The sequence below is a fragment of the Vulpes lagopus genome, chromosome 6 (genome assembly GCF_018345385.1).
Source record: "Vulpes lagopus strain Blue_001 chromosome 6, ASM1834538v1, whole genome shotgun sequence".
In the NCBI taxonomy this organism is placed as follows: domain Eukaryota; kingdom Metazoa; phylum Chordata; class Mammalia; order Carnivora; family Canidae; genus Vulpes; species Vulpes lagopus.
The window spans coordinates 122,171,771-122,198,011 of NC_054829.1; the positions used below are offsets into that span (position 1 = coordinate 122,171,771).

General features: G+C 48.7%; 1 protein-coding gene across 12 annotated transcripts in view; it reads left to right on the top strand.

Moving 5' to 3' along the window:
• Window positions 1-25,659, top strand: part of JADE1 (jade family PHD finger 1) — a 64,267-nt gene extending 38,608 nt beyond the window's left edge. For all 12 annotated transcript variants that reach the window (XM_041758208.1, XM_041758200.1, XM_041758205.1 and 9 more), the window contains 6 exons: window positions 2,825-3,036; window positions 6,354-6,521; window positions 7,962-8,078; window positions 12,306-12,827; window positions 18,096-18,213; window positions 21,797-25,659. In XM_041758208.1, coding sequence (XP_041614142.1) covers window positions 2,825-3,036; window positions 6,354-6,521; window positions 7,962-8,078; window positions 12,306-12,827; window positions 18,096-18,213; window positions 21,797-22,710 — 2,051 coding nt within the window. In that variant the 3' untranslated portion in view covers window positions 22,711-25,659. The remainder of the gene's footprint in view (window positions 1-2,824; window positions 3,037-6,353; window positions 6,522-7,961; window positions 8,079-12,305; window positions 12,828-18,095; window positions 18,214-21,796) is intronic.
• The last annotated feature ends 582 nt before the right edge of the window (window positions 25,660-26,241 follow it).

Genomic DNA, 26,241 nt, shown 5'->3' on the forward strand with positions numbered 1-26,241 from the left:
AAAGCCCAGAGATATGAAGTGACTTCTCCCAGATGACAGGAGGGCCGTCTGCTCCGCACGTTTTGTGCTCTGGTGTTTTCCTGCAGTGCCGTTCAGATCCTTTCTCACTTGTGGCCTGTAACTCACAGGGAACTGCACTCCAGCCAAGTTCACCGTTTTCTTATAAACCTCTTATTTTCACCTCTGTGATTCCCTTAAGTCCTGCTCTAAACCTGGAGTGCTTTTCCCTTTTTTTACCTGTTCACCTCTGTCTTGGCTTTCTCTCCGTGCACCCCCCACCCCCGACCCCCATTCTGCCCATCATGGTGTTAACGGCTTTTGGCTTCTCAGTATATCTATAGCTTGGAGCTTCTGTACCTCATTTTGCTTGTGCCTCCTGGTGTCAAGACCAGGATGGCACACAGGTTTCATCTCAGGATTGCTGAGTGCTGCCTGAGGTGTCCTGATGAACAGGACCACTGACGTCAAGTCTGGGCTTGGAGTGACAGACTGTGCGGATTACTGAGAATTTGTGCTGTGGGTCCTGGGTGGAGAGAGGCAGCAGAGGTGTTTGTTAGCAGTTTGGCACATAGTAAATATTTAAAGGATGGTAGATTTTGGGGCCCTGAGGGACAATGACTGCTTTGATTTTTGGATCAGTCCCTGAGCCTAGTTAGTGCAGGGCCCGCCATATACTGGATGCTTGTTGTGCTGTCCTGCTGCTCACTGGCCTGTTGGATGGGAGCAGTAGTGCCCACTGAGCCAGGGGAGTTGTTCCTTTCTCCCTATTTGATCATTCAGCTTATTTGGACAAAGTACATTGCCTTCCTCCTGGTCCCTGCTTTTAGGTAGTAATGGCCAGGATATTAGCAAGCCAGGAAGTGGCTTGAGTGGTTTTACACAATCTGCATAAGTTTTCAGAGCTCTCTTGGAACTGAACACCCGTTCAGTTCGAGCTTCAAAGATTAAAGTTCTGCTTTGTAGGAGCTCTGTAAAGGTCAGTATAAAATGCACTTGACTGGCGAGGTGTCCTGTCTGAAGGCATGGGGCGCAGCCACAGACACTGAGCGCCTGGTGGATGGTGTAAGTAATGAGTTCCGGGCTAGCTCACCAGATTGAAAGGTAGCGTGGGATACTTTGGCAAGATGACCATGCGGTTGTGTAACATAAATTGAACATATGCTTTTAGATGTTTGTTTTAGGTTTTTTTTTTTTTTTTAAGATTTTATTTATTTATTTATGAGAGACAGAGAGGCAGAGACACAGGCCGAAAGAGAAGCAGGCTCCGTGCGAGGAGCCCAATGTAGTATTCGATCCTGGGACTCCGGGATTACGCCCTGGGCCGAAGGCAGATGCTCAGCTGCTGAGCCACCCAGGTGTCCCAGTTTTTACTGGTCTTTGTAATGGTAGAAGTTAATTATAGGGCGTAGGATTGTATTTTCATAGCAAGTGTTGGTTTCAAAACTGGTAGGAGGAATTGAGATATAAGTCCCTGCCTGGCCATGCAGTGGAGTATCTTATCAGTAAATAGCATGTGCGATAGGTAGGTGGCTTTTTTGAATATGTGCTTAGAGCTTATCACAGTCAGCTCTGATGTGTTCTCCAGATTTTTAAAAACATGAAGTGTTAATTTGATGGTTTTATATTTATCAGAGTACATAAAAGTTATTGGCTCTAATGACCTTTGTATTGTTCCTTGCCACTTACATGTTCTGTTAGAATATTTTTATAACCTGTTTTTTCTCTCTGCATGAGCATTTTCGTTGTAGGAAGTTTGGAATATATCCCACAAACGGAAGAAAATAAAAGTCTTATCTCACCATTACTGTAACCACGATAACCACTTGAAATTTATTTTTGATCATTCTTGCATAAGAATGCATTTTATTTGATTCACAATGAGCTGTTTCTTTTGCTTTAGACATTCCTTGTGTTTCTGTCTTTCATGTGTCTGATTAACTATGCATCTCAACTTTGTAAATTCAGAGGGTGAGGAGGGATAAACTAGTTAAAAACATTTGTGTACTCACAGTGAAATCTGTTCTCAGAGCAACATTTTTAAGCAGCAAGAAAGGAATGTTTTTTTAGAAGACACCCAAACCATAATATATGGTCATGGTGTTTTGTTTTGTTTTGTTTTTAAAGATTTTATTTATTTGAGAGAGGGAGAGGGAGAAGCAGACTCCCTGCTGAGCCGGGGGCCCCACTTGGGGCTTTATCCCAGGGTCCTGACGCTTAACCAGCTGAGCCGTCCGGGTGTCCTATATTGAACTCACTTACATGTTGTTGTGTATAATGTGATGAAATGACTGTTTAACAGTACATATATTTAATATCCTTAAACCCTTTTGGGATTTATCTTTTGCTTTTTGACTTCTGATACTCCCATCTAAAGTGCCTGATCATAAGAAACAAAGTGTTGCATGGAAGACTTTTTCTGCCTTTTAATTTGAAGAGCCTTCCTTGGAACAGTCTGCAAGGCAGGCATTCAATAGAAAATGTTTGGGACACACAGGATAGGTTTATGTATAAGATTATTTATACATTGAAAATACAGATAGACTAATACTGTCTTACTGTAATATTTACTTACTTTTTAAATAAGTAGTTGGTTCCTATTTTTTTTTTAAGATTTTATTTATTCATGAGAGAGAGAGAGAGAGAGAGAGAGGCAGAGAGGCAGAGAAGCAGGCTCCATGCAGGGAGCCCGACATGGGACTCGATCCTGGGTATCCAGGATCATACCCTGTGCTGTAGGCTGCTAAACTGCTGAGCCACCAGGGCTGCCCTGAAATATTTATTAATAGGGTCTTATTAAAATGTTTTTGTGGCACTTTTCCTTCAGGAATGCCTGAATTAGATGAATACACCATGGAAAGGGTCCTGGAGGAATTTGAGCAGCGGTGCTATGACAATATGAATCATGCTATAGAGACTGAGGAAGGCCTGGGGATCGAATATGATGAAGATGTTGTCTGTGATGTGTGCCAGTCACCTGACGGTGAGGACGGCAATGAGATGGTGTTCTGTGACAAATGCAACATCTGTGTGCACCAGGTATGTGGGCAGTAAGGCTCCAGGACGAAGCCACTCGGGGTGTAAGTGCACCTGCTGCCAAGTAGGCCAGAGGTCTTCCTACAGATGGGGTCTGTTTTCCTGCTCTCCTAAGTGAGTTAAGGAAGTGGGTCCTATGAACGAAATCTTTTTGTTCCTAATAGGTTCTTAGAGTATTTGAAGTATTTCCTACTACTTGTTACAACTGGAAGTATAGGCTGCTCTGTGGAAATCTTCCCTCACATAATGTTTTTAATTTTATCCATAGAAGTAAGGTTTACTTAATCTGTGAGCCGCCTTGCCCTGGCTTTCACACCTGAGTTTAGATGTTAACACTGTGGTGGGAGGGGTGGGGCAGGTGGAGGGCAGTTTCTACAAGGTGGTTAGTTTGCTGTATTAGTGTGCGCCATAACCCACAAACTGGGTGAACTAAAACTACAGGCGTTTATTATTTTGCAGTTCTGACGACTAGAAATCTGGAATCACGGGGTGTTGGCAGGGCCCGTCCCCTCAGAAACCTGTAGAGGAATCCTTCCTTGACTCTGTCTGGCTTCTGGTGATTTGCTCACAATTGTCGTGCTCTTTGGTTTGTGGCTGCACAGTTCTAGTCTCTGCCTTTGTTGTCACGTGTGTCCTACTGTGTCTGTGTCTTCACGCATGGCCATCTTACAAGGACACCCGACTCTAGTAGGACACTATCCTTAACTGATTCCATCTGTTTAGGACCCTATTTCCAGATAAGGTCACATTCTGAGGGACTGTGGTTAGGGCTGCCTATCTCTAGGGGACACACAGTCCAACCAGGAACATTTTAAATGTGTTCCTATATAAACCGTGATGTTAAAGAAGAGTGAGGAGGCTCCTTTTCTTAAATGTTATTTCATGTCCTGTCTGATGCCCACTGGCACTTGGTGGTTGCTTGCCAATCCACAGAAAGGTAAATCCTTCAGGTTCAGTAAGGATGGGCCCTGGGTGATTTTTAAAAGCTCGTGACAGTCTCTCTTCTCTGTTTATTCCTTAATGCAGTAATGAAGTAATTTGGATTTCTGTGGGGACACGTGTCCCTATATGCTTCTTAGGGTTTTATTTTTTATTTATTTATTTATTTATTTATTTATTTATTATTTATTTTTTTAAAAGACTTTATTTATTCATGAGAGACCCACACAGAGAGAGGCAGAGACACAGGCAGAGGGAGAAGCGGGCTCCATGCAGGGAGCCCGACATGGGACTCAGTCCTGGGTCTCCAGGATCACATCCTGGGCCGAAGGCGGCGCCAAACCGCTGAGCCACCGGGGCTGCCCTATTTTTTATTTTTTAAAAGATTTTATCTATGCATGAGAGAGACAGAGATAGGGAGCCTGATGTGGGACTTGGTCCTGGGACCCCAGGATTACGCCGGAGCGGAAGGCAGGCGCCCAGTGCTGAGCCACCCAGGCATCCCACTATTAGGGTTTTAAAAGGCTGTCTGTCATTCATCTGTTGATGTGGAGATTTAAAACAAACTTACAGACTTAATTTGTCTTCCTGCTGGGCTTCCCCTCTGCCTGAGGACATCAGGACGAGCTGACACAAGGCTGCTGGTGACAAGGGGACACGAGGCTGCAGTCTCTTGCTGTAGTCGTGTTGAAGGCTACCTATTGGCTCTAGATTTTCAGATTATCTGGGAAGTTTGCTTGGATAATGCAATTTCTGAAGTGATTGTATGTCAAGATCACCGTGACCACCAGTGTCACTGGTTTGTTGCTAATAATTCCCTTCCTGGATGAAGCTTCAAGTCTTTTTTGTGCTATTTTCCGTATTTATTTTTCTGTCCCTGAGAATTTTGTTTGAAAACACTGGTTCTACTTGAAAACCAGTTGAACACCTGTCTTATAAATGGGCTCCCTGATGCGAAGGTGAGCTGGCTGTTCAGGGTCCCAGTGCGGTTTGGTCACAATAGTTGGAGTAGCGACTTGGGACCCTGGGCGCCCACCCCACACTGTGCCCAGTTTTCAGCCGTGCTGCGTTGTTCTCGTGCCTTCACGTTTATTACTTCATCTTCCTTTTGAGATGCTCTTGAGGCTTCCCTTGAATGCCTACTGTATTTAATCTTTTCATTTAATGTAGACTTGATTGTCCAGTAAAAAAAAGGTTTTCTTCAAATGTGACTTTTTCTAGAATGCCTGCTACAGATGTTTTTTAGAACTTGAAACCTTACTAGCGCTTCTTAGCTCTGTTAAAAGTTGTTTTTCCAGTAAGTCTGTGTTGAGAGTGGCTTCCTCGGGCCCCGACCCAGGGCTCCTCCGCTCCAGTCTTGGTGTTACTTGACTTCACCCCTCTCTCTCACTGTGGTTTCCTTTCTGCGTCCTGGATATTCAGATTGCAGAGGGGCTGGGTTTTTCCTGTCTGGAGGATTGGAGCTATGTTACTGTGTCTCTAGACTTCCTGACTTCTGGGTCATTTAAGGATAAAGTTCTGAATGATTTGGTGGTTTTGTGTGTGTGTGTGTTTTTTTTTTTTTTTTTTTTAAGGCTTCTGAATGTGCTCCTGGAACCATCCTGGTTTTGTGTCTTCACTATTTAACATTTGCCTTCTCTATTTTTGAGCCATCTTAATGACTTTAGCGGTGAGATCCTTGATTTCAGCCGTTGACGGTGTCTTGGGTAATTTTGCCATCTCCTGCAAATCAGGCCTTGTTGTAAATATTGGCTGAAGAGCCCAGATTTTCTGTCCACAAGGTCTCCTCTTTCTGTGCCTGTTGCACTCACTTGGGAGAGTGATGGGGTCTAGTGAGGGGATTTCGCGTAGTTGGGGGGAACGTGGGTGCCCCTTCTTCCTTCTGAGCCAGGCCATCTCGTTGAACAGCTCTCAGAGACTCAGCTGCTTTGTGTGTTTTTCCCTCACATTGTATCCTACTCACATTGGTCAATCAGAGAAGGAATAGCTTCCCCCACTTAGCCTTCCTTGTGGAGTGTTTTGAGAATTTACTGCCCAGTATTTAGGAACCTGGTGTAGATAGGTGTCTGTAGCAGTACTGCACAGCAAATATTTTGTGAACCTATTTGTCCTCTAGGAGTGTTCAGGCCCACCCTCTGGTAAATGTGGTAAATATGTGTTTATCCCCGAAGATGCCACATGCCTTCCTGCCTGCTACTGTGAGGCTGCCTGGCATTTTTCCTGAAGGGAGAGGGTCTCCAGCTAGGTGGACATGGGGGTACCTCTATTCTATTTTGATAAAATCTTTCTAGGTATTTTTAAAGTTAATAGATATGTAGGGAAAGAAATGAATCTTTTCTTCTTTCTGTGTTTTCCTTGGGGGCTGTGTTGTGGCTTCACAGGCCTGTTACGGAATCCTCAAGGTCCCGGAGGGCAGTTGGCTGTGCCGGACATGTGCCCTGGGGGTTCAGCCAAAGTGTTTGCTGTGTCCCAAGAAAGGCGGAGCGATGAAGCCTACCCGCAGTGGCACCAAGTGGGTCCATGTCAGCTGTGCTCTGTGGATCCCTGAGGTAGGTGTGGTTTTTAATAGTAGCTTAGCTCAGGCGGTACTCCTGGCTTTGAGCTGGGGGTGAGGATAGGGAGCCGTTTGTAAATATGGGGATATGGGGTACTATAGCTGATGAATAAAAAGACACATTTTTTAAAAAAGATTTTATTTATTCATGAAGAAACAGAGGCAGAGACACAGAGGGAGAAGCAGGTTCCCTGCAGGTAGTCTGATGTGGGACTCGATCCCGATCCCAGGACCCCAGATCATGATCTGAGCCAAAGGCAGACATTCAACCACTGAGCCACCCAGGTGCCCCAAAAGACACCTTTTAATGGCGGTCTTTTTTCTTTCCTCTCTGACCCCCTAAATTGAATACTGAGTGAACTATCATTTTGTCATGGTATATAGGTTTGTGGGAATGTTTCCTGGAAGCAGCGGTGAGCTGGACTCTGGGTTGTGTTCACTTGAGAAATGTGTCCCTGCTCACCCTTGCACCGAGACACGCTCCCAGGAGTGGGGCTGGGTGCTACTCTGGCTTCCCCAGGGATTGCCGCTAAATCCCGGGGCTTGTGAGCTGTCCAGGTAGCACGAGGATGGTTAAAGAATCACTGCTTTAGGTCACATTTTTTTTTGTGTGTGTGGGGGTTTTTTTTTTTTTTTATTAAAATTCTTAGCCTCAACCTTTTTAATTTCAGGTCTGGTCTAATTTATTTCAAGTCCCAGACCTTCACTAATTTAATTTGTATGGCTCAGTATGAGAATATCACTTGTGATTGAAATTTCAGCATTTTTTGGTGTGTGATTTTGGTGCATTTTTCCTCTTGAAGAAAATGATCTGGAACTGATTTGGATTGGAGTTTCATGACTTGGGTTTTGGTAGCACCAGATCTTCTGGTTCAGGGATCCAGGCTGAATGCAGACCGGCTACCTTATTTATCTTGGTAGTTTTCCACTTTGAATGTAGTAATCTTTTCTGACTGAAGAGAATGGTTTTCTTCCCTGAGGGTCATACTAAAATTAGCATATATTACTCCATTGTTCACAAACTATTTAAGAAGGGTTTTCAGTCTTGATCACCTCCTTGTGGGCAGGGGTGTATTAGATTGCATTGTGCTCATGCAGACCCATCTTGCTGTCAGACACTCAGGTGAGAAGTGACTGTTCCTGGTTATCTGCGTGTTTACAAACAGGTTGGGTATGTCAGATGACCACCCCGGCCCGGTGCATGGAGGCCTGAGCCTGGGGACTGGGCTCTGGGTTCTCCGCGGTTGCTGGTCCAGAGCTGGCCCCTGCACTGTCCCCGTGCTTGGAAGTAGGGGTTTGGTCTCCTAGGAGAGGCTACTGTCTGGTAGGAGGTCTGTAGGCGAACAGAAGATCTTTGGGTTTCTACTGCCCCTGCTCAGCTCTTGTTTGCCTGATGGCCTCTGCCACCCTGTCTTGCTATTCCTTGGGTCTCTAGGTGAGCATTGGCAGCCCTGAGAAGATGGAACCCATCACGAAGGTGTCTCACATCCCCAGCAGTCGGTGGGCGCTGGTGTGTAGCCTCTGCAACGAGAAGTTTGGGGCCTCCATACAGGTAATGCATTTAGTCATAATGGCATCATTTTCCTTTGTGCTTGGGGGCTGGACGAAGGAGGGCTCTGGGAACCGTCCATGCATTTAGGGATGGGTCTAGAAGCCAGAGAGCAGGACAGGGTTCTCACCACTCTTGTGAGGCTGCCGAGGAACGGCTCCAGCCCAGTGCAGACACCTTTCCCTGGCGGGTCGTGTCCACTGTAACCAGAACACCTGCTGTAACAATCACAGAGCAGCTCAGAAGTGCACCTGAGCTGTAAGGCAGTTCCGCTTTGTCTCCGGTTTCTCCCCTTCTGTCCTAAGCCCAGCGTTGCAGCTCTTCACAGGCAGACGCCTTCAGGGAAGAACCAGTCTTGACCATGGAGCGTTGGCCACCCTCCCACTGGTACTTGGAGGGCCGGTGGCGGGCCCTCCTGACGCGCCTCCTGACGCTGGTTTAGGTGCGCTCACAGGGCGTGAGAGGCCTTCCCTGCTCTCTGTTCAGATCGACTCAGTGTGCCTCTGTTTTTGTGGTTGGTAGAAGAGATTCCTTGGAGCCCCAGCCGGGTAAAGGGCCCCCCGCAAGGTGCTGCAGCGAGTGTTTGCAGAAGCGGTTATCCGAACCCAGGTTGGATATCTGATTCGTCCTGGCATCCATCACGTGTGGGGACCGGAGTGGGGTGGGGGAAACGGTTTTGTTAAAACGGCCTGCGTTTTCCGTGTCCACACACCGACAGGTGTCAAGAATCCTTAGGTAGACAGAATTATGGTGGGAATGTAAATGACATGCTGGTTTTTCAGGTTTTGTAAAAGGTTAATTTCCAGGCTTCCCGTTATCAGCGTGTAGAGTCATGACTTAAGACACCGAGATGCTGTTTCCTTCACCAGGGATTTCAGGTGCTGTTTGTGGTGGACACTGGCCCTAGAGATGGAGTCCAGCTCTTTGTCTGGGTGGGGGGCGGGGCGCTCCCCGCTCAGGGCCACAGGCTGGTCCTCGGTCTCCATAACACATCCTAAGAGCAGAGGCACGGTTTGCCTCCGTCTCCTCTCTCGACGCAGAAAACACAACGGATCCGCACAGATACAAACTGCCAGGCTTAGGTTTTAAGGAAATGACCTCACTGGGCAAAGTCATTTTGTATTTTGGCTGATAAATTCTTCTTTCAGTTGAGTTAGCCCCTGGCTGGAGGTTTTAAAAGTTTTCATTTTGTAAGCCTGGTATTTCTACTTTTCTTCATTATCACCTCCACTGGAGTTCTGGAATCCAAAATGTAACAGAGATGGAGAGGGTGAGGCATGAGATTGCTGGTGGGATTTGGCTGCGGACCTAAAAAACAGTGCGAGGCTTTTTGCATGTGAATAGAATCGGTTTAAAACTAAAACGTGGCAAAACCCTCCGGTCTTTATGGGAGAGAATGGAAGAGACACTGTTTAAAAACCTCAGAGTAAAACCCAAGCGTTAGGGCCCTGCAAGCGTCTGTGTGCCGACCTCCCCGGTGAGCGCTTGCGGGACTGCAGCCCAGGGAAGTAGAAGGTCCTGCCTTCCCTGCTGCCGCGGCCCCTGCGGATGGAGTTTCTGCCCGGCCTGAGTACCCCGTCCTGCTCCGGCACCTGCTCCGGCGCCGACGGCGAGAGGTGGGCGCGCGGGATCTTGGTTTCTCCTTTGAAGAGAGGACGATAAAATGACTTCTTGCTGCCGCTGAGCTCTTTTTTCCCAGAGCATTAATTTGAGGGAGAAAAGGCCAAGTTAGGTTGTCATGATTTTTCATATCTTCACAGAATAATAGAGTGATTTTTATTAAAGAATTCCTCTCTGAAAAAAAAAAAAAAAAAAAAGAATTCCTCTCTGAGATGTCTGCAGCTGTGAAGGCTCTGGTTTAGGTTTCTGTAACATCTGTTTGCGGAGTCAACCTGAAGAGGAGAACCCGGAGGAAGGCCGCTGGCGCCTTTACGAAGCCCGGTGGCGGGACTCCTGGAGGGGCTCCGGGAAGGACTCCGGGAAGTACGCGGCCGTAGCCGGGGGTCGCGGCCGGCGGGCGGGCGTGCTCTGTCCCCGGAGCCTGTTGACGCATGGCTTGGGGGGGCAGGTTATGTATGGGTGAAATTAGAGATTTATGTTCGTTCACGTGCTTTACGTTTTGTCATGGGGGAGTGGCGAGGGGGGCTGGGGTTGCTGTACCTCGGGGCAAAAGAGACTGTGCAGAAACGGAGGGCGCCGGCTGGCGGGAGTCGGTCCGAGATGCTGAAGCGGGGGCAGCCCCGACCCAGCCTCCGCCGTTTGTGGGCCCGGGGCCCGTTGAGGAAGGTTCGTTAGGCTTCTCGTCCTGGCCGCCGGGCCCGGCCTCCCGTAGGTCCACGGTTGCTTTCAGGGGACTGGCTGCAGTCGCCACAGGGAGTCTCCTCCTGGAGCCCCTGCCAGGCGGAGGTCCCCCTCCGTGTGACCCACAGGAAGCGGGCCCTTCGGGCTCCTGCGCCCGGGCCCTGGGCAGCGCCGCGGGTGGGCCAGGGCCCCGAGGCCTTCCCTCCCGCCCCGGCGGGGCTGCTTGGCCTTCTGCACCCCGAGGAGGCCTTTCCACCCCCCTCCTGGGCTGGCTTCCCTCCTTCTCCCCTTCTTTCCTCCTCTTCCAGGGGTTCCGTATTCACTCTCCTCAGACTTGAGCAGCCCTCGGCTGCTTGGAGGAAACGGCTGTTTGTTTTCCCCCTGGTGTGGGGCTCTTCCTGCCTGGAAGGAAGAGTGAAGACTCCTTGAAAAACTCTTGACCAGTGGTTCTTCCGGAAGAGTCTTCTTTCTTTCTTTCTTTCTTTCTTTCCTTTCTTTCTTTTCTTTCTTTTCTTTCTTTTCTTTCCTTTCTTTCCTTTCTTTCCTTTCTTTCCTTTCTTTCCTTTCTTTCTTTTCTTTCTTTCTTTCTTTCTTTTCTTTCTTTTCTTCTTTCTCTTTCTTTTCTTTCTTTTCTTTCTCTTCCTTCCTTCCTTCCTTCTTTCCTTTCTTTCTTTCCTTCCTTTCTTTCCTTCCTTTCTTTTCTTTCTTTCTTTCCTTTCTTTTCTTTCTTTCTTTTCTTTCTTTCTTTCTTTTCTTTCTTTTCTTTTCTTCTTTCTCTTTCTTTTCTTTCTTTTCTTTCTCTTCCTTCCTTCCTTCCTTCCTTCTTTCCTTTCTTTCTTTCCTTCCTTTCTTTCCTTCCTTTCTTTTTCTTTCTTTCTTTCTTTCTTTCTTTCTTTCTTTCTTTCTTTCTTTTCTTTTCTTTCTTTTCTTTCTTTCTTTTCTTTTTTCTTCTTTCTTCTTTCTTCTTAGATTTTATGTATTTATTCATGAGAGACCTAGAGAGACACAGCAGACTCCCTGTCAGGGAGCCTGACCCGGGACTCGATCCCAGACCCTGAGATCATGACCAAAGGCAGATGCTCTTTGCCACTGAGCCACCCAGGCGCCCCTGAAGAGGTTCTTTTTCCAGCTTTTTACTATAAGCACTTTTAAAAGAGCTCAACTCTAGGAAAAGCAGTTAATTCTCAAAGTTTACTCTGTGTCATGAGCACATGTTCTTTTTAGTATAATCTGTGTGCTAGACCACCTTTGGCTGCACGTGCCATTTGTATAATTGCACTTGCTATATAAGAGGCGTTTTCTTTTATTTATTTTTTACTTTTTTAAGATTTTATTTATTTACTCATGAGAGACTCACAGAGAGAGAGAGGCAGAGAGACACAGGCAGAGGGAGAAGCAGGCTTCATGCAGGGAGCCCGACGTGCCTGACGTGGGACTAGATCCGGGGTCTCCAGGATCACGCCCTGGGCCCAAGGCAGGCGCTAAACCGCTGAGCCATCCGGGCTGCGCGAGGCATTTTGTTTTTAAAAATTTGAGAGAGAGCATGCATACACCTGAGTGGGGGGAGGGGCAGGGGGAGGAAGCAGGCTCTCCACTGAGCAGGGCTCCTGTGGAACCCCATCCCAGGACCCCAAGGACCTTGGGATCATGACCCTAGCTGAGGGTAGCCGCTTAACCCACTGAGCCACCCAGGCTGCCAGAAGAGAGTTACATGGTTTGGTTTATGAAACTTTTCATCTAAAGAATGACTTTAAACCCAAGCTTTACCTTATTTAACATATGAACAGAGGTGCCAGGGTTAACATCTCCTGGCATGTGCTGGAAGTTCCACTCTCCTGTGCATGTGTGCGGAGGGTGTGTAGCTCCAATGGGCGTCAGCCACTGTGGCTCCCTGACCGTCTTCTCTCTTGTTCTCTGTGTTCTTTGCAGTGCTCTGTGAAGAACTGCCGCACCGCCTTCCACGTGACCTGTGCTTTTGACCGGGGCCTGGAGATGAAGACCATCTTGGCGGAGAATGACGAAGTCAAGTTCAAGTCCTACTGCCCGAAGCATAGCTCACATAGAAAACCCGAGGAGAGCCTTGGGGAGGGGGCTGCTCAGGAGAACGGGGCTTCTGAGTGTTCCCCTCGGAATCCGCTGGAGCCTTTTGCCAGCCTGGAGCAGAATCAGGAGGAGGCCCACCGGGTTAGTGTCCGTAAGCAGAAGCTGCAACAGCTGGAAGATGAGTTCTACACCTTCGTCAACCTGCTGGATGTGGCCAGGGCCCTGCGGCTGCCCGAGGAAGTGGTGGATTTCCTGTACCAGTACTGGAAGTTGAAGAGGAAGGTCAACTTCAACAAGCCCTTGATCACTCCAAAGAAAGACGAAGAGGACAATCTAGCGAAGCGGGAGCAGGATGTCTTGTTTAGGAGGCTGCAGCTGTTCACTCATCTGCGGCAGGACCTGGAGAGGGTAATGATTGACACTGACACCTTGTAGTGACTTAGAAAAGAAGATTGCAAAGAGGCGGCTGCTTGCCCAGAGCAAGGAACGGTAGCCAGTTCATTTACTCTCAGACCCTGTACATACTGCAGCATGAGGTTGTGTTGGTTCAATATATTTATGGGCCGGTAAACTCCTGTACATACGTGTAAGACTGCCCCAGAGCGGGGGGCTCCTCTGTGATTTACTAAGACACTTTCCCACTAATCTGCGCGGTTCTGTAAGATCAAACGGGGTGTGTCCCCTCCCCCCTTCATTCCAGTACTAGAGGGACCTGAGCCCCAGGAAGATGACCAGGGCGTTGGCTGAACCGTTTGTGCCACTTGAGTTAGAAAACCAGGTGGATCTGAACCCTGGTAGGGGCGGGTGAAGTAGAAAGAGCTCTTGTTCAGCCCGGGGAGACCTGGGTGCTGGTGCCGCTCTGGCCCGCCTTCGTTTCTTGGCGAATTCCCAAGCGGGCAGTGGTGCCGGCGTGTGGGCATGAACTTCCGTACAGCTGCGTATCCGTTCCAGAAGGTACTGCAGGCAGTGAGGTGCTAAGTGCTACCTGAGGCAGGGTAGCTCTGCTGTGCGTGTGTGCTCGCGTGGCCCGGGGCGGGGCGGGGTCCCTGGTGCCTGGGGCTGCCTGTCCCACCAAGGAGCTTCTGGGAGCTCAGCCCACCACTAGGTCACGCTGCTGGATTGCTGAGCGTAGTGGCCCTGGGCTCCCGGAGCCGCGGCTGATGGCACTTCCTCGACCGCCGACTCCGGGTCTGGATCTCCCCTCCCTGCTGCGGGAATAGTAGGAGTGGGCTGTCTTCCCTCCTCCGGGGCCTCCTGTCCCCGTAGTTTCTGGCAGAGGCTTGCTAACTGGGGAGGCGTCTCGGAGCAGCCCACGTTCAGTTCATTAGTGCTTGGCAGCGGGGACCCAGGCCCTCTGGCCTGACGCATCCTGCACCGAAAGGCACCCAAGTGGCCTCAGACAGTTAATGCATCTTCCCCAAGCACCTGACTTCCTAGCAGGGAGGGATTCACCTGCCTGGGAGAGGAGCTGACCCATGGATGACGTGAAGTGCAGGTGTGGGCAGAGCAGGGATGAAGCGGAGGAGTGTGTTAAGCCCAAAGTCCCAGATCTCCCAGAGACCCGCATGGCCCTGCTGAAGATGGCACGGGCGCGGAGGAGGACGTGTTCATGAGACTTCCCTTTAGTAGGAGACTGAGTGCCCGCGGGCCAGCTTGTTGTGACCCCCTTGGAGCAGGTTAGGAGTCCGATTTAGGCGGAGGCCTCCGAGCAGGCAGGCGGGCAGGCGGGCGGGCAGGCGGGCAGGCGGGCAGGGCAGGCGGGCAGGCGGGCAGGGCAGGCGGGCAGGCAGGCAGGGCAGGCGGGCAGGCGGGCAGGCGGGCAGGCGGGCAGGCGGGCAGGGCAGGCGGGCAGGCGGGCAGGCGGGCAGGGCAGGCAGGCGCGGGAGGGCGGGGAGGCTCTTCCGCTGCCATGCCCCCCCTGGTGGTGAGTGTAAAGAAGACCTGGCCTCAACCACACGTATGTGGCATTTTTGTTAAGAGAGGAGAAAGGGATCAGGAGGATTAACTGAATCCTGGTGAGAAGCCATTATTCCCAGCCTGACGACCGCTGTACTTGGGGTGCATGAGCTGTGGAGTCAGCTGGTCCTCAGGAGGGAGGACGAGAAGTCTACATGTTTGGACTGTGTCTGTCTCATGATCACCACAGAATAAAAGTGTAGAAAATGCTTGTGGTGTACTAACTCTTTTCTGTACTTCAGTTACGCAGATTAACACGCACTTATAATTAAATTCTAAACATTTTTTTTTTGAGTCATCGCTGTTGGTTTTGAAGTAGAATGATACCAATGATGTATGAGAAACAGGGAATAAATCAGGATTTTTGTGTGTGTGTGTGTGTGGCATTACTTACATTTACTTTATTAAAAGCCTAAGAGATTTTAGGGAATTTAGTGTTAGTTTAAAATGGGCTCATTATAATGAAAGGTCTTCCAGAATTTGCCATGAGGCCTGTGATGGTGGAGGCTTTAACAAAAAAACCTGGAAGTCTTTGCCCCCGATCGCTGCACAGTGCTTTGTAATTATAGACAATAAGTATATCAGGCCAAAGGCTCATTAGGGCGGGGGTGACCAGAACAAATCCTAAATTACTTTTGTTTCTCAACGAAGTTAGGATTCTGCTGAGCCCCACAGTAGTGGCTCGTAGCCAGTACGCAGAGTCCGGGAATACACGGGGCTGGCGTAAAGGCTGTGGTCAGTCCTAAAGTGACCAACAGCCTTCATTAGGGAAGCAAACAACTGCACGGTGATGGGAATGGCTCGCTCTGGCAGATACACACCTGGGGGCATTCCACACCCGGAACCTTCTGGATCAGAAGGGAAAGTGAGGTGGCAGGAGCGGGTTTTAGAGGAGGGCTGGGGAGCCGCAGCCTTAAGAAGACGCGGTTGCTGAGGTGTGGTCTGTGGCTGTGTCCAGGTCCCGAGCCGGCCGCCTGGCTCTGGTGGGGTTCCTGTCCCCTGGACCTTGTCTTAAAGATGCAGCAAACCTCCGTAAAGCAAGGGCGTGTCTTCCCAGATAAAGCCGTGCCCAGCTCCTGGGCAACTGCCCTACTTGACACTCCGTGGGATGGATGGTCACCACCGAGAATCAGGCCACAGTTGTCCCCCGACAAACGACGTATCGCGCTTTAGTGTGCGAGCGGTGTTTGAGACCCTTCTTGGATTCCTGAGGGCGGTGGTGCTCAAGAGTGTGGGCCCCAAGCAGCCGCAGCATTACCTGGAAACCTAGCGCGGCGCAAGGTCTTGGAACCCCCACTATTGACTCCAGAACCGTGGGCAGGGCCGGGGGTAGTGGTCAGCATTCTGTCTTGGGTCCCCACGTGTTTCTGTTGGGGAATCCCTCATTTTGGGGAAAGTTGGCTGTGCTTAGGGAGGTGTGCGTGCACCCACGGACTGGTCTTCCTGGGAACTCCTTGCTGGCAGCTGGGGGCAGATGAGGCCGGGGAGGGTTGAAGGTGAGGAAGGGCAGAGCCTCCGGTCCCAGCAGGGGCGCTGATGGGAACTGTGCCCGAGGAGGCTTCTGTGCAGAAGGGAGGGAGGGCTTCGGGCTCTCCCTTCCTCCATGGGGTAAGCCAGGCCTGGTGGACTCGGGGCGCTTTATCCCACTGAAAACCCACCGTGGGTTTTGGTGTTCTGGGTAGAGGTTTCTCAGCAGAGACCAGGGGAATGGGGGGATTTGCCCGCTCAGCAGCTGGGGAGGCCTTTCCTGGAGCTGGTGCTTGAAGCTCCCAGAGCCCGGTACTAGGCCAAGTTCAGGGACTCGGCTTTCCCTTTACTCTCTGTTTTCGTGGGGAGTCTCCAGGGCCAGAGCTCTAAGTATCCTGGCTGTACATTGGACGTGAAGAGCGTGACTCCGCCTCCTAGGATGTCAGAATTTGCCCCCTACTTCCACAAGTCTGATTCCTTGGTGTAAAAGCTGTTGTCCAAGAGTTTTTAATCTGTGATACGGGTCTAGGTCTTGCCTCTCTGAGCCACCATGCCTAATACCCACTGCCCCCCACCTCCCGGTGGAACAATTCTTCTCAAAGACAGTAGTAGCCTGGTAGCCACTTCCATCCCCACATTGGCCAGGATTTTTATAAAGGACCCCTACTTCCTGGCCTGGGCCCGGAGGCTGTCAGGAGGGGCCTTAGCCGGGGTGAATTCCACCAAGATAGTATTTATATTTACTCTGAGACCGGGAGGGTGATTTTCTGTTCAATTCTTCAATTCTACCTACATGCACATGCGCACACGCACACGTCTCTACAGCAAGAGGAGGTGTTAGGCACATCCTGAGTAGTCCCTGACTTGGTGCCTGGGTGTTAGGCCAGGAACCTCCACCACGATGCAAATGTGAAAGCCGGTCAGCCTGTTGTCTCTGCCTCCTGTCCTTGCACACAGGACAGCCTTGAACACCGCTCCAGGAAGAACAGCTGGAACCACTAGGGTTCATGAAGGACTGGAAACCTCGGGAGGCGCCAGCTCAGAGCCAGAGCGCCGAGTTCCGTGCGTGCGGCTGTTGCCATCCCTCCTTACAGAGGACGTTGGTGACCTTGGTTGAAGAAAGGTGGCAGGGGAAGGGGCCCCTCCCCAAGCTGTAGTGTCGTCGTCGTCGTCCCCCCCCCCCCCCCCCCCCCGCCCCCCGGAAACGGGACCTGAGAGAGGGCTCTAGGGCCCCTGCGCTCCCACCGCTGGTCTGGTCTCCTCTCCCTGAGGAGGTTTGAGTACAGCCCGTCGTGTTGCGTTTGATATTGGGGTTTTCAGGTGCATGCAACCTGGTCAGGTTTCCCAATAGGTTCTAGGACTGAAGATGGCCTGGTTATTGACTGTTTTGTTCCTGTTTAGGGAACACCTCTAGGTGTCGAGTTAGTTTGGGTAGTGAGTGTATACGTGTGATCCTCATGTGATCCCCATGTGATCCCCGGTGGCTGCCATCAGATACCAAGTGGAGCTCTCAGCACTTGCGTCTTTCTAGTTATTTACAAATGAATGTGGAAGAAGGCCGTGTCCTGCAGGGAGCTGGACTGGAGGTGCTGACAGCAGGGCAATGGCGGGGACGTTCCCTAGCTCTATGTTCTATAGGAACACGTTAGCTGCCTGTGAGCTTCAGATACTGTCTAGTTGACAGAGAAGTTTCCTTGGCTTCTTGGTGACCATTTGGTCTTCTACTAGTGAGCTCTGCGCAGGGATAATTTTTGGCGGGAGTTGGGGGTGGGTGGGGTGCTCTTCAGATGGCCCTTTTGACCCTGTGTTTCCCCAGTTCTATCTTCAGGAGATAGATGCTGGATGGAGTGGCTTCCGAGCTGCTCTAAAGCCTTAGATCATAGAATTCATAGGAAGAGGATATTGAGGGGGTGATAAGCGGAGTCCTTTGGCAAGAGGTGGCAAGCCTGGACCTGGACCCCAGCGGTCTTCTGCTGGGGTGGGCGCCAGGCTGGGTGCGGTGCAGGCCGCAGGGCTTGTTTGGAGCTCCTCCTACAATCTCTTCTGCGTTGCTCTGCCTACATGGAGGGGTGTGTGTGGAATCCTAGTTAGCAGCCCGAAAGTAGATTAGAGCTTGGATAAAATGTATGAGTACATCTTGATTTCAGATGCCCCTCATGGCCCTAGTAGGACAAATTTCTCAGGTAAAGGAAAAACACCAAAGTACCGTTATAATGTATTGCTTACTTAGAATCTTTATTCTCTACGTTCTAGGTTCGGAACCTCACTTACATGGTGACCCGCAGGGAAAAGATTAAGCGATCTGTGTGCAAAGTCCAGGAACAGATATTCAATCTTTACACTAAGCTCTTGGAGCAAGAAAGAGTTTCAGGTATGCATTAAGCTCTTGTAGGTCAAACAATAGTGCAGGGGTTTGTAAGCCTTAACGTTCTGTTAAGGAAAAAAAAAAAAAAGCTAATTTTCTTTTATTTATGCTCTACGAGAATCCGAGCAGCACAGACTTTCATATTCAAAGAAAATCTTTTGGCATTTTAAGCATCACACCGTAGGGAAAAGGGCTATGAATCTGACCTCAAATAGGGGTCGAATCCCATATCCTCTACCTACAGGCCAAACAAGCAAGCCTGTTTTCTGAGGCTCCCCGACTTCTTCCTGTGTAATGTGGGGTTGAGCTCCCAAGCTTCCTACTGGGAGTTCTTCTGAGACTCCAGTGTAATGGCAACTTCTCTACTGTGTTGCAAAGCACTCGATAAACTTAAAGTTTCATGGGGACACTTGGGAAGATTTACAGATTCTCTAGCCTTTGGATCCACCTGTAACGGACGGTAAATAAGCAGTGTTAAGACTGTGTACTCCAGGCACACGTCCATGTTCGGAGCACATTCCCAGTGGACGTTTTGGAATAGGTGGAATTTTGAGTATTTTTGAGATTCAGGACCAGGTATTTATTCAATGTCTTTTACATTGCTCTGAGCGAGGTAAAGTGGAAAAGGGAACTAAGATTCCCGCTTCGTGCGCTGCGGAGAGCACACCGTTCCTTGGAGGTGGAGCGCACCGCAGCGCAAGTCTCTGGGACTCTCCATCTGTAAGAGGCCAGGTTCAGGACCCCGACCTCTCGCGGGTCTCTGAGCACGGAGGTGCTGCGAGCATGAACCCTGCCGAGCGGGCATCTGGAAGGATTTCGGAGGAGGAGGGCCGCCGAGGGCTCGGCCAGGCCTCGGGTCCTCGGGGAGCCGGTCTCTGCGGCCCGGCCCGGCCCTGCCCGAGGGCTGGAGCAGCGGCATTGGCCGCACTGCGCTGTGCGGCCACAGGAGGCTGACTGGCCCGCTTCTGTGGCTTCTTGTCTCTGTAGGTGACGGACGCAGAAACAGCAAAGAAGTGGTTACCTCCTGTTATGTTGAAATCCAAATTCTGGTTTGCCTGAAACTCTCCGGATACACGGAGCTAGATGTAAATTGGTCAGCTGAACAAAGAAAGCTTAGGGGGTCTTAATGCTAGTCTCGAGTCGTTACGTAGTTAATACTAATGGCATTAACGTACTAATGTTATCCTAGATATTTTCTTCCGGAGAGTAAATATTTTCCAGATGCATCATTAGTTAGAGTTTATCAGTTGTAAAACTTTTAAAATAGGTTTTTATAAGTAGGGTTCATAAGCGAAAGCAGTTTGATCGGGATTGTTTCAGGTGGACTTGTTTCGCTCACTGTTCCTACTTGAACGCACAGGAGCGGGACCTAGTTTATCCCCTGCCTTCGTGGCCTACTGCAAACAGCCCGCGCGGAAGGCTGCGGGGTGCAGGTCACCGGCCTCCAGAGCTGCCGCCGTGCAGGCTGGGCCCGTGGAGTTTTGCCCGTGGAGGGGCGTTCCGTGGCTCTTGTTCAGTAGTTCTGTAATGAGTGATTACCTATAAAAATAAGCTGCAAGAAGCATTTTCATCTGATTTCACTCAGGAGTCCTTTTTCAGGGATATTGCAAGCCGCTTTCGCATTTCACGGCTCAGGTTTTTACGCGGGTAAGAGCTTGAGCTTCCTAACCAGGTTAGGAAGTGTTTTGTGTGACACAGCTGTAATGAAATCCTACTGCTGTTCCAGAGAAGGTAAACAAACCCTCCCTCCCCTCTGAGATACGAGCCATACTCGAAGAGCCATACTCGAAAGCAACGTTAAGCTTTCTGCAGGATGCCCCAGGGAATGAAGTGGAAACCCTTTAGGATGCTCCCCTCCTCTTCTTTTTCCTTTTATCCCAGTTTTAAACTTTCAGTTGTGTTCTTACTCATGTCCCAGGTGGATCTCCTGTCTTATAAGGTAGATGGTTCCAGGTGAAGTGGAGAAGATGGCCGTGATTCACACGTGTCAGTCAGGGTCTGGGGTTTAGGCTCACGTGCGAAGCTGAGAACGGGCAGGGCCATTCTGCTGGCTGAGTGTGTCCTCAGTGGGGACAGCACTTACGTGACGTCAGAAGTCTGAGGCTTTTCAGAGACGTGGATCCCAGGTAGATGGAAATCAGTTTAGAAAATGACAATCCCTCTTACCTTTGTTTTCCCACAGTACGTGACTGAGGAGGAGACACAGAAGTGTGGCTTCGTGAAGGTTGACCCTAAGGTTTGCTTCTTGAAAAGCAAGCGTGTTCAGCTCAGCAGTGGGAGCTGCTAGCCCTGCTCTGTTGACACGCCGTGTGTGTGTCTGCGGAGCAGGGAGGCCTCGGACGGGCTCCTGCCCGGCTGAACCTGGTTTTCCTGGCGGTTTATACCTTACGGGACACAGAACAGGAGAACAACTCTACAGATGTCCTCGAGGCTCTTGCAGAAACATGGTCCTTGTGATAAACTCCAGTGTGTTATAAATTCACCCTGGGTTTTTCACACGGAGGGTTATGATTCATTATTAGTTGGTGTGAGAGGAGTTTAGTGGGTCACCAGCATCAAAAGCAAGTGACATAGAATAGAAAATGTAAGAGTGCCACATCAGATGGAGGAGGCTAATATTTCATGAAGTGTGAGCTTTTAGTGGGTTACGTTCTGAAATTTAGTTACTGGGATTTGTAGGAAAAATGTTTGCAAAACACCATCTTAAGTTACCCACGTGTTGGATGCCAGTTCAGTTTAATTCTGCAAATAGGCTTTGCATATAATAGGAAAGATTTTGTTTTTTGTTTTTTTGTTTTGTTTTTTTTTAATAGGAAAGATTTTGAAAGACCTTTGCTGTGTGTCAAGAATGAGTTTAAGCACCTTCCTTTCTTGTTTCATGTACCTACTTACATTTGTCCTCATCGTAGCTCGTATTTACTTGGAGAAGGAAACTCTAAAGATGTATCTATTCATTTGCTTATTTCAGAGTGCGTGGGTGCAGGAGAGCACGCGCAGGGTGGAGGGGCAGAGGCGGAGGGAGGAGGAGAGAACCTCAAGCCGACTCCACGCTAGCCGAATGTGGAGTCGCACACGCGGGGCTCGATCCCAAGACCCTGACATCACAACCTGAGCAGGAAATCAAGAGTCTGATCTTTAACTGACTGAGCCAGTCAGGCGCCCCCCAGAGAGGGCAACTTGAAAGCCCCCGGCCCCGCACTGGTGGGTGGGCTCTGGGTCGCGTCGGGGAGCAGGTGCCTAACCATGTGCAGGGGTAGGGGCGCTGACTGACTGGATGGATTCTGCGTGGATTCCTCTTTGAAAGATCGCTTATTACATGGTTTGAAGGGAAAGGTTTTTCTGGGGAGGTCGTTTCATGGAAACCTTTGTGAGCTTCGGCTATTTAAGAAAACGCAGCATATTCAGTCTGCAGATTGAACGCAGATTCTTAGGACAGGTGATATTTTCATGTGAATTCTTATAAGCTGGGTGGTTGTACGCTGTGCGGTTGGGTGGGAAGTTCGTGTTGATCGGGCCATGCTGGGGACCTAGAGTGGTGTTTTGGGTCTGCTTCTGTAATTTTTCTTTCTTTGTGGTTGTATATTTGTAGGTGTGCCTTCTTCTTCCTGGTCCTCCGCCTCCTTGGAAAACATGCTTTTGTTTAACAGTCCTTCTGTGGGCCCTGACGCCCCCAAGATCGAGGACTTGAAGTGGCATTCCGCGTTCTTCAGGAAGCAGATGGGCACTTCCTTGGTCCATTCGCTGAAAAAGCCCCATAAGCGAGATCCATTGCAGCACAGCACTGGGAGCGGAGGCAAAGCCCTGCCGAAGCAGCCAGACCTCTGTGGTAGAAGGGAGGGGACGGTGGTCCCAGAGGGCTTCTTGAGTTTTGAAAAGACCTTTGCGGAGGCCCGTCTCGTGTCAGCACAACAGAAGAATGGCGTGGTGATGCCAGATTCCGGGGACAGAAGAGACCATCGTCTTCATTGTGATCTCAGCAGGGGAGACTTCAAGGACAGACCTTGTAAACAGAGTCACAAGCCTCTGAGGCCCACGGACCCGTCCCAGCGGCACCTGGACAGCCCGAGAGCCGCCGCCGCCTCCCCTGGCACAGGGCAGTCGGCGCCCGGCTCCAGGAAGGAGATCGTGCCCAAGTGCAACGGCTCCCTCATCCGAGTGAACTATAACCAGACTGCAGTCAAAGTGCCTACGACACCTGCCAGCCCAGTGAAGAACTGGGGAGGGTTCCGGATTCCAAAGAAGGGGGAACGGCAGCAGCAGGGAGAGGCCCACGACGGGGCCTGCCACCAGCACTCAGACTACCCCTATTTGGGCTTAGGCCGAGTTCCAGCCAAGGAAAGGGCAAAAAACAAGTTGAAATCTGACCATGAGAATGACGGGTACGTCCCCGATGTCGAGATGAGTGACTCAGAGAGCGAGGCATCTGAAAAGAAGTGTATACACGCCAGCAGCACTATCAGCAGGAGGACAGACATCATCAGGAGAAGCATTTTGGCCTCTTGATGAAACTGAGGCGGTGTGGGAGCGCTGCGGGCACGCTGCGGGCTTGCCGTGGAGTTGCTAGACGAGAGCTCTGACGTGGGGGACGAGCGGAGACCCATCCATCACTCCTGAGCTACACACACACATTTACTTGCAAGTCAGATTGAATTTTTTTTTTCCAGAGTCATTTATAAATCATTGTTGGGAGAAGTGTGTTATCTGCAACTTGTTGAGGAAACACAAGAGTAGATTGTAACCGTCAGACACTAAGACTAGAGGCTGAATTAAACACTAAAATAAGAATGAATGAAATAAGTCTTTGCAGAGGGCAAGGCTTGCGGAAGTCTCACGAGTTTACATTGCCCTCTGTATTCTTCCCAAAGCACAAACTCTTGGTTACCTGAATAGGCGGAATCAGATGCAGTTCTTGAGAAACCCTCACTTAACCATTTAACAGCCCATAAAACTTACTTTGTAGGACTGGTAGATGTTGAAGTCATATTTATACTTTGGCCCCCGAGGGTGTTTTTGTTGCATTGTAGTTACAGGCAGCAGCTCCGAAGCTTCAGTAACTCTAGGGAATTCATGTATGAATGAGATCAGCAGATGGGGAAGAGAGAATTTTCAAAAAGGTCAGTACTGGAAGATCTGAAGGGCCAGGGCGGAGCTGCTGCAGCTTGCAGATGTAGGGTAGTGGAGCAGGTCCTGCTGCCTGAAGCACCCGAGTGTGTTGTGGGTATGGGACTGGTGGAGGAGAGTGAAGCCATTAGAAAGTTCTGTCTGTGAGAAAGGGCAGTTGGTCCCATTCTTACCAGTCCTCTTGACCTTCCTCTTCCCTAACCACTGCCTTTTGGGCCAGCTTGGGAGCTCCCTGGCCTTGGGCAATACCTGGCCATCTGGTTTCCAACGATACTAATGGCTACTCAAGTTCAAGTGATGAACTTCCAGGCTCTGGTGACCTACGTCCCAGAGCCAACCACTAGTGCGTATGTTGGGGAATCTGGGCTTCCAACGTGAACGGATTCCTTAAGAAAAAGGAAAAAAAAAAATGAAAAAGAAAAAAAGAAAAAAAAAGCAAAATAGGTTATATTTTAAAAACAGTAGAAAGGCAATAAGTTGCGATAACCTCTTACCATTGACCAAGGTGATACGGGAAAGAGACTGAAGTGTAACAGGTTTCCTGGAGTCAGAGTTCTAAGCTCCAATTCGTAACTTGGACTTTCTAATTGCAAATGGCAATAACTAGTAAGTTATCAGCAATAATGAATTTAGCATTAAATTTGAGTACAATGTTCTGTTTTTGCACTCACTGCAGTGCTTATGTATTAAGACAGTGGATAGTGTTAAGGTCCTGTTAATTTTCTTTGGAATTCAATGTAGTTGTGAATCAAACTTAAGAGAAGGAAAGTTTAAATAGCAACGAGATTTAGAATTATGGGCACTTGGAACAAGCCCAATTTCCCCTAAATTATCCTTAGTTTGTTATTACCAGTATTCAGATTTCCCGATTCATTTATACATCTGTTTCCATGTGGCAGGGACATTCTGATACTTAATGAGTGATGATTTGAGTTCTATAGTTCCCTTTCAAGTCTTCCAGGTGATTGTCAACAGCAAAAAAGGCTTATTGAATTCCATCTTGCTATGCAAGTTTTATCGGATGATCAAATAGTAGATCTGATGCATCCCCATTGTATGTATGACATTTTCAGACCAAGTCTTAACTTTTCGAGTACATTTTAGTAGTTAAATTCAGGGGAGGGGAAAGAATGACCCAGGTTTTTAGATTGACTATTTTTGAGCTATGGGGCTCATCTTGAGAGACTGCTGTCCAGATAAGCTGTTGCTACAGATCTTAGGAGTTGCTTAAAGAATCCAAGTTGTACATTGACTCATAGCATAATTTAAAAACCAGATTTTTTGCCTATGAGCAAAAACATTTTTTGCTGGATACAGAAGAAAGGTGGACACTTTTTACAGTTCCCTTTTGACCATAGCAACAGCTCTGGGTGAGAGTAGAATATATAGAGGGGTAATCTGTCAAGCCATAGAAAGAAAATCTAAATTTTAGTAAGTATATGACCTCTCACCATTTTAAGAGGTAACAGATTCATTTGCACTATTTAGGAATGCTAGTTTTGTGCAAAAATAATGCCTTACCTGTTTTTTCCCCACATTTAGGTTGAAAAGCTTTCAAACGTTCCAAGTTATGCTGAACCAAAAAAACTAAACAAAAAACAAAACAAAAAAAAATAAAGAAAAACCCACACAAAAATAAAAAGCCCACACTTTTTATTCCTGCTTTGAAATGCAAATGGTATAGAGCACGGTTTCTCTGACAGTGTAATGATAGCTTTGTAAGTTAGTTCACGTCCTGCTGGGAACTCTGTATGAGGCGGCCATACGCAGCACCCACCCACCCCACCCACTTGCACTCTCTTAGTACGAGCCATTCGCTCTGCTTTTCTTTTCTTTTCTTTGAAGCTTTATCTTTCCTTGTGCATCCTGACCAAGAAATATCTTTGATTATGATCAATGTATTATGTCAAAATGTAGGCTAGTTAAACTTTTGTAAAGTTGCCTGGAATGTCATTTGTTAGGTTATAAACACAAAATCGAAATGAAGGGTTCTATGTGTTGTGTACAAATCTTAATTATTTTGAAATGGACAAACTTGTCATTACATTTGTAACCTTGTACAGAGGATTTTTCACTATGTGCCTAGCTTGGTGTCCATTCAGCTAAAATTGGAAAAAAAGGTGCATGAAGAGTTAAAAATCAGAAATTAAACAAAGTATATGTAGAGATGACTATTTTATATTACATGGCCCAATCCTGTATTTATTTCTACCCCCTTTTTGAAAGTATTTATAAAACTAGTTGAGGACAGCTGTATTTTTTTGTTGAACTATTTAGTAGAATTTGTGCCTTTTTGTCTGTATGTGAATAAATGCTGTACATTTTGCAATACATTTTTAAGTGTCTTTTGAAATCTGATTTTGCTAAGTATTTAAAGATGTATGTGCCATAGTGGTCCTGAATTGGTGTATGTCGGCCGCCTCAGGGCTGCAGGGGACGGAACAAGATTGTGACTGTGGGAGAAGAGCACAGATTGGGGCTGGGCTGCTGTCGGCTCAACTCTGAACTCTGAGGGTGAGACGCTGAAAAGTGGTAATGGTTTGATTTGTAGTCTTCCCCACCTGCAGTTTTTGCCCCAAAGAGTTTTTGATCGGAGAGTAACCTGTTGCTGAAGCAACTTAGACTGCAGGTTAGAGAGCCCTGGGTTTACGGGCTGAACGGGGTAGCTTATCGGCCTTGTGACCTTTGCCAAGTCACCTACTCTGCACACGCCTCCATTAAAGCAAGTTCATAAACTTCTCCTGAGGCCTGCACAAGGAATTTAGTAAATGGTAGCCTGTGATTAGGAACAAGGCCTTGATTTCTCCAACATGTTGACCGGTGAGCCTTCTGCAGCAAAATATGTTGTTCCTGAATGACAGGAAGACGGTGAGGTCCTTCAAAAATAATTTTTCAAAGGGTAGTTTTATTAAA